The sequence below is a fragment of the Schistocerca nitens genome, chromosome 1 (assembly GCF_023898315.1).
Source record: "Schistocerca nitens isolate TAMUIC-IGC-003100 chromosome 1, iqSchNite1.1, whole genome shotgun sequence".
In the NCBI taxonomy this organism is placed as follows: Eukaryota; Metazoa; Arthropoda; class Insecta; order Orthoptera; family Acrididae; genus Schistocerca; species Schistocerca nitens.
The window spans coordinates 787,035,749-787,043,712 of record NC_064614.1 but is presented as its reverse complement, the minus strand read 5'-3'; the positions used below and the strand labels follow the sequence as shown (position 1 = coordinate 787,043,712).

General features: G+C 42.8%; 1 protein-coding gene across 1 annotated transcript in view; it reads right to left on the bottom strand.

The window, feature by feature from the left end:
• Positions 1-499: 499 nt before the first annotated feature.
• Positions 500-7,964, bottom strand: part of LOC126203756 (uncharacterized) — a 1,215,674-nt gene continuing 1,208,209 nt past the window's right edge. Inside the window, exon 7 of the mRNA XM_049938159.1 lies at positions 500-6,526. Coding sequence (XP_049794116.1) covers positions 5,855-6,526 — 672 coding nt within the window. The 3' untranslated portion in view covers positions 500-5,854. The remainder of the gene's footprint in view (positions 6,527-7,964) is intronic.

Below are 7,964 nucleotides of genomic sequence, written 5' to 3'. Positions count from 1 at the left end.
TTACTTATTTTCTGATTCTTTTGATGTTCTACTTTGCTAGTGTTCTGTCTTTTTGGCTTTGAATTTGTTCCTCCTGTCTTATGCTCTGCTTTATCAAATTCTGCATAATTTCTTATGCATTTGTTGATTCATTCCATGTCTTAGAGACTTTCAGAATATCATCATTTGTTACAGTTCATGGACTTCTGCAATGTACTGTTTTGACAAGAACCCTGATGGGTGTTGCCTCTTGTAATCTAAAATATTTTCTTGCCATTTGTTGTGGTATTAATGAAAAATTTAGGCAGAGATTTTTATAGTTGTGAAATTGCTAGTGAAAGTCTTGATGAACAGTTCAAGAACCAAAAATTTTTGTTATCATTTAACGTTTAATTGTGGGTAATTTTAAAGTGAAACACTTATTATAAGTATAAAAATATTGTTATTTTGGATGTGTGGGAAAGTGGAACAGGAAGGAAACACATATAAGTGGTTGACAGCAGTTTAATCAGTAAGTGAATGTGAAGTAACAAATCTTTTTATTTCATTGACACACCAGTTTTACCTGTACACATATTTGGATATTTTTAAAAAAAACTATTACTAGTGACTAACGTGGTTTGGATAGCTTATTGAGATCCATTTAGCGTGCCACTAATTCATGTCCATCACATTCTGAGAACACTTTTCCAACTTTGGAATATACAAAATAAATCTTATCTCAGCTGCATTCAATAAATTTTAAGAATAAATCACAAGCTCATATGTTTGTCTTTTCTATTTGTATTGTTCTTTTATTTCTAATGTTAAGTGCAATACTCACAGCACCATTTTTGATAACAGATGCACATACTCACTTTTTATACTGGTCTACATTGTTGAATATAAATACTATACATAATGTCTGTGTCTTTTTGTACATACATAACTCTTAAGGTAAACCACTTAACAAATTTTGACAGCATCTAAACATAGTGCATAGTGCTAAACATTTCTTTTGAAATCACAGAAAAATTTAATATGCATTTCCAGACTTATTCAGAAAATCAAATCTCAATTTACATGAATAAGATTCTATATTAAAATATGTTTAATATGGAAATATACCGTGCATCTTGTGTGTGATAGGCATGTTTAAATGTTACATTTCACAGACACTTTTATTGATAAGGTTTTCCAATTTTTTGATTTCCAGAGCAGTAGTCCTTTAGTCCTTTTTGCCGTTCATCACTGTGTACATATAATGGGTTCAAATGTACAGCGATAGGCCATGCAGCCAAATGCAGCTCAACTTAAGTTTAGAATACACTCCTTTTCCCTCCATAAAAGAATTATTTTATAAAGTAGTGAACCTACTTTTGAATATGAGTTGCTTATAATTGCCTGAAGGGTGTTTTTGCATGCCTGCAGAAGTTCTGTGGGGCTCCCTCTGTGATATGAAATTTGTTGCTGTAAAATGTAGTGGATTATTGTTGAAGAGCAAGAATTAGTCAGAGCAGTTGTATTGTGATTATAAGCTGCAAAGTTTTCTTTTCCAGAGGCCAACATAGAAGCTATGGATGTCCAACATAGGTGAAGGAGTAATTATTTTTATGTAAATTCCCAATTGTTTCTCCACATGAAATAGCCACTGCCTATCCAATTCTCTGCAGACTGGCATTAAAACTACTTTGATCTCTTATTTAGTAGGATGATTCCAAACAGTTTGTTTGGTGTTGATCACTTCAGACAAATGTAATATCTTTGTGTTCTTTATAAATGTACACTACTAATTTCACTTCACATTCATGGTAAAAGGAAAACACTGTATTTTTTTTCCCTACAAAGGTGATTTCTGATAATTCATTACTGAGGACTGGGGAAGCAAGAAAGTTCTGCATCAGGTTCTGTGAAGACTGGTACTCCTTAGCAGTTTAATGAAGTTTCACTTCTGAACACATCACAGTTCAGTTTTGGTACACAGTAATAAATATGTTGAATGATATCAAAAATGTTTGCATTCTTTCAATCTGGAAGAAATATCATATTTTTTCAGTATTTTTTCAAATACATATCAATAAAAAGTCACAGCAGTTCTAAACGAAGACACATGGTAAGACAACTTGCAGTTTTGTAAGACTCAGTCTGGTACAGTCTACAGAAAAAAAGCAAGCATGTGCACTAGCAAAAGCCTTTCCTGGAGCATATGTCAGTTCTGATTAATAACTACAGAATATTTTATGGAACAGCTACTGGGTATCAGCAGGCAGCCTTCCAGACTGTCATTTCATGCACGTAGCTGAGCATTTGAGTGGGGTGGGGGGCTGGTGCTGTCAAACAGTGATTGTGTGGTCGCTGTGTCCAACTTCTCATTCCACAAGCTCATGAAGGTCAAACCTGGCCGAAAATGTTGGACACTGTGGGTTAAAAAAATTGTTACATGCTGTTTAAGATTGTGTCCTTTTAAAAGTAGTACTATTTCAATTTATTGCTGGCAGTATATAGGTCCCTGAAAACTCTATTTTCTTGTACAGCTGTTCAATGATTGACCAAGTGGTTTTTATTAGATCTGTGAGAGAGGCTCTTAGAGGTGTCTACTGTCAGGATTACAAGCAGACTATGAGACTGTCTGAGGGCATAATAGTGGGACATTATGATGACTAGGACAGATACCCAAATTTTTTGCAGGCCACAGAAAGTAGCAGTATACTGGATTCTTAGTTATTGTTGTTCAGTTGGTAATATCAGGGAAATCTAAACAACCATACAATTTTTGACAGTCTGTATCATTTATATTTCTTCTCATACATGCTGACTTCCTAATGTGGAGTAACTTGACATGTGAGTAGGCAACAATAAGCCGAAACATAATTATTGTAACCAGCATACGACATGTAAGTGACTTATTACAATGAAGGTACAAAAATAAACAGACAACCAAAGATTTACACCTGACCAGCATCACACTGCAGCAATGTACATTGGTCAATAGTCTTTGAGGTGAAACTCATGTGCAAGTCTCAGTTGTCATGATGTTAGTGGATAGGCAGTCCAATCTCTTGAGACTATAGTACATTATCAATGCCATGAATGCCGTTTGATGAGCAAATGTGAGAGTGAATACTGTAGTAGAAGAACTTAGTTTCATGCGACGAATGTAAAGCTCTGGATTTTGGTGATGTGTCTTCTGTTACCCCATGTGACAGTGGTCATTTCTTTTCAGTAATATTGAGCAGCACTAAAGTGAGTACTGTATGACACAAAAATATGCAAATAAAGAAGTAAAGCTGACATTAAGTAAGGTTACCCACAAAGTGTCTCCCTAAAGGCATAATCAGAAAGAAAACATGGTTGGCTGGAAACATGTTTGGGAACAGGTACAGCATTTATTGTGTTACTTGTCAATATATTTAGCCACAGGACTGAGACACTTATCGTACTGTAGGATAATTTTTTATTGTTTGTCATAAAAATCTGCAACATTTTGTCACTGAAAATTATATGACTGTTTGCCACACAGCAACCTTTCAGGATGCCAGAATGCATTGAAATTCTTAGGAGTAAAAGAACAGTGTAATTGGGCAGGTGTCACTATGGTGCCTTCATTGAGCAGACTGCATCTGCTGTTAGAAATGGCTTACTTCAGTTCCCAGGTAGGATATATGCAGAAAATAGCTATTGAGACTTGTAGTTTTAAAGCAACAGCTATCTGCAATGGTCTGCAGTTACTGTTCCACAAGCTGTTCATCACTGTATTCTTGATTGTGTCCATGTTTAGTCCTTCAAAAAAGTGGGTCCACTATCAATACACTAGCTGCATGTTCATGACATCCAGCCCATATGCTAGACAGAACTAACACTAAATTGACGTTGACACTGTATCTGTGCATATGAAATCTTTTTTAGAGACCTATGATTACAACTGGCACAAGGAAGAGTTGGAGCTACCATCTTCAGCTATTCGAACTGTGGATAAAGAGAAACTGCCAATAGGCACATTGATGGCCTCGACCTGAACCCCTCACAAGTGGGCACTCACATTTGACGCCGTATTGCCTGCAATTTTAACAGTTGTGCGGAGTTTACTTTGTGACACTTCTTGCAGAATAAACATTGATGGTCTTACAATTATGGTTAACAGTTGTGCGGAGTTTACTTTGTGACACTTCTTGCAGAATAAACATTGATGTTCTTACAATTATGGTTACAATAGATGTCAAGTAACAGCAGCTCTCAACATATATATACTGTAGGTTAGAGACTTATTTTTTACTAGTAATATACTGTCTTCACTCACATTAAACTTTTCTGTTCAAGTCCAACACAGTGTGGAGGTATTACTACATTTTGAAGACATTGATGTTTTTGGATTTTACATGTGCTTCACTTAACCACAATCATTTGGTCACAAAATGTTGTGATGCATTGATGTCAAAGTTCCACATTTTTATATTGTGTGACTGAATGAAGATGACTAAGTGCAGGAGATGTAACCCCAACAGACATTAATCTAGTCCTTGGAATTGTAGTTGTCACCCCAAAACAAGTTGGACACAGACTGAAAAATATAATGTTTGCAACTCTAGATGGCATATAACTAATTAAAAGAAAGTCTAACCTAGAAGTTACAGTCACAGAGAGCCCTAGACAAAGTTAATGGTGTGCTTTCAGGTGTACCAGATGAGTAGTTTAGTACATCTTTATAAACAATATATGTCAGAATAAAAATGTCAGAAAACCTGTTCCTTTTAGTGTTCGCTGCCTTTCCTTCGTTCTTGTGATTTTTCCTTTCTTTCCGTTTTATGTTACATGTCTCTTCTGGCTTATTCTCACACTTGTGGCATCGTTTCATTAGGATCAAGGGACCAATGATCTCATAGTATGGTCACTTCCCACCCTCTTTTAAACCAACCGACCAACCTAAAGAACTGAGACGGAGGCTTCAGTTTAAACAAGGCTCGGGGCCCGGTGCTCCATTTATTAAGATCTCCTTGGCCACCTCATCCACCAAAACTAGTAAAGCCTGAGAGAATGGGCATTTCACAGAATAACAGCATGGCCTCAAAAAACAAATAAATTTCAAAGAGTGTAACTGACACCGGGGATCACACTCTGCTATAAATAGCGATGCACCGAAAATGATATTGCACAGACAGTACACTGGTGTCTGTAGTAATTAGTTAACCCGTCTCAAAGAGAGGATAGAGAAAATTATGGACTACTCAAGCAGAGAATGAGGGGTTCGTACAGGACGTATTATAGCGACAACTGACGGTGCCGAATTTCCCTCGGTTCCAATATTCACACCTGAGACGACCACAATAAAAACAATAGGATCTCGAACGGGTGTGACTAAAAGGGAGAGGAGAATCGGAAGAGCTGCAAGCTAGAGGAATTATAGCATTACACAAAGAAATTCAGGACAGACGGTAATATCACCTAATGAACACAACTAAACAGAGCAAAGCCAGCTGTCCAAAGTGACGCCGGGACATGGCACTTCACAAATTAATCTAAAATAAATGAAAAAAGAGCAATAAGTCAATTACCAGTTGAAAACAGATCGTGAGCCAACAGAACAAATTTAACTCTTACCCTAAGCCAAAAAAGATGCTACGTATCCTGACCGGTGAGTGCGCCTCCTTCGGAGACCGTCCAGTATATTAAAAGAAAAGTCCGGTCGGTGTTCGTCCAGCTCGTACTCGGAACACAGTTCGCAGGACCCGAACGCTACTGCCGGGTCGCTCTAAATATCGTGCGTACGCACGGAATCTACTACTCGGCCGTACACCCGAAAGCACGCTATCGATCGGTAGCGCCGATAGAACCTGAGTTATCGTATACGAATTGTCTGCTAATGTAGCGAGGCCTCCGCAGCTTCCTCCTGCCCCCGCTGTCAGAGAAAGCCGTGGCCGGCCACGACGGACGGGATGAAGCCCTCGCTGCCGTCGCGACTGCGCACCCAAAACCAGTCCTTGAGGTGGCCGCTGACGAGCGCGACTACGTCGCCCTTGGCGACGGAGAGCGTGTTGCGGCCGCGGCTGCTGTAGTCGGAGCGGATGACGAGCAGCGTGTGGCGCGTGCCGACGGCGCGGCACTTGGCGCTGGCGGCAGCGCGCAGGTACAGCCGGTCGACGCTGCGCTCGCCGCACGCGGACACGGCGTCGCGCGCGCGGTAGCAGCGGCCGGCCGCCGCGCCCGCCGCCGACGCCGCCGAGCCGGAGGCGGCGCCGCACTCGGAGCGCGTGCCGTCGCGCAGCTTCTCGCTGTCGGTGCGGTTGCCGAGCGGCCGCGGGAAGATGTCGGCGTGCGTCTCCCAGCAGGGCTGCGGCTTGGAGCGCTGCGGCGGCGGCAGGATGCCCAGCGGCAGGCACGCGCCGTAGCCCACGTAGCCCTCCTCGCCGTGCGGCGTCTGCACGTACAGCCACGACTGGTTCTTGAAGACGGCGTTCACCACCATGCCGAGGGGCAGCGACAGCTCCTCCTGGTACCCGCCCGTGCGCGTCTGGTACAGCACGCACGGCGACGCCAGCACCACGGGGATGTTGGCCGGCTTCTCGATCGAAGCCTGCTGAAAGATATGCTACGATTAGCTCGTATCTATACAGAGCACGTGAGCTTTATCCGTATTACGCGTGAAGCTCTTGCTACAGATACTGTACTATGAAATGTAACAGCCCTTGCCAGCCTGTATTGGATTGGTGCATATGTTCGTGAGCCGTGGCGGGCTTCCTCTTTGAATTCCGGCCCCGCGCGCCTGGCGTACGTCACTTCTCGCGGCTCAGAATTTGTGGCACCAGGGAGTGTGGTGGAGCCGCACTGGGTAAAGTTCTGCAGAGGAAAAGTATGGCCAACTTGCCAGTGGCCGCCATTTTCGGCCCACTGCGCCACTGGTGATACATGTATCACCAGCAGTGCAGTGGGACCAAAATGGCAGCCATTGGAAGGTTGGCCGTACTTTCCCTCTGCTCCCAGTGCACTCCACTGATTTCAAAACACCAACTGCCCGTGTGACCCGCTGCTGATCCTTGCCGCCCAGCGCTAAAGCTTATGTAAAGGGAAAGTACGGCCAACTTGCCAATGGCCGCCATTTTGGGCTCACTGCGCCGCTGGTCATACATGTAATACAAGGTATTAAGTCCTGCAACACGACTCAAATGAGCAATTTATCGGATTATAATGTTTCTTCCACAAAGTGACTTCCACCGTGAAGACCCAACAGCAAATTGCCACAACAATGTTCTGTCTTTTGGTAAAACCCGTGCTCACAACCAGAGAGTAGACAAAATGTTTAAAGGACTACCAATCACTCCATGGCACCATCTGGTCCGATTTCAAAACACCGACTGCCCACGTGATCCGCTGCCGTTTCTCGCCGCCCAGTGCTAAAGCTCTGTAAAGGGAAAGTACAGCCAACTTGCCAATGGCCGCCATTTTGGGTCCACTGCGCCGTTGGTGATACATGTATAAATTGCTGATTTGAGTCATGTTGCGCAACTGAATACCTTGTGGCGATGCCTTGAAACGCCTTAGGGTAATGTGCAGCAACCGGAGACACTTGTTATTGCAATTCAGTTTTCCCACATTCAGCAATGGATTCGATGATTTGGTAATCCTGTACATTGTTTTAAGTGCGACCATGTTTAGCCTTAGACCAGTGGCAGACATAGAAAAACCTTAAGGAGGGGGCTCTAAAGACATCTTGAGTTAGCCGGCCGGGGTGGCCAAACGGTTCTAGGCGCTACAGTCTGGAACCGCGTGACCGCTACGGTCGCAGGTTCGAATCCTGCCTCGGGCATGGATGTGTGTGATGTCAAAATGGTTCAAATGGCTCTGAGCACTATGGGACTTAACATCTGTGGTCATCAGTCCCCTAGAACTTAGAACTACTTAAACCTAACTAACCTAAGGACATCACACACATCCATGCCCGAGGCAGGATTCGAACCTGCGACCGTAGCAGTCCCGCGCTTCCGGACTGAGCGCCTAGAACCGCTAGACCACCG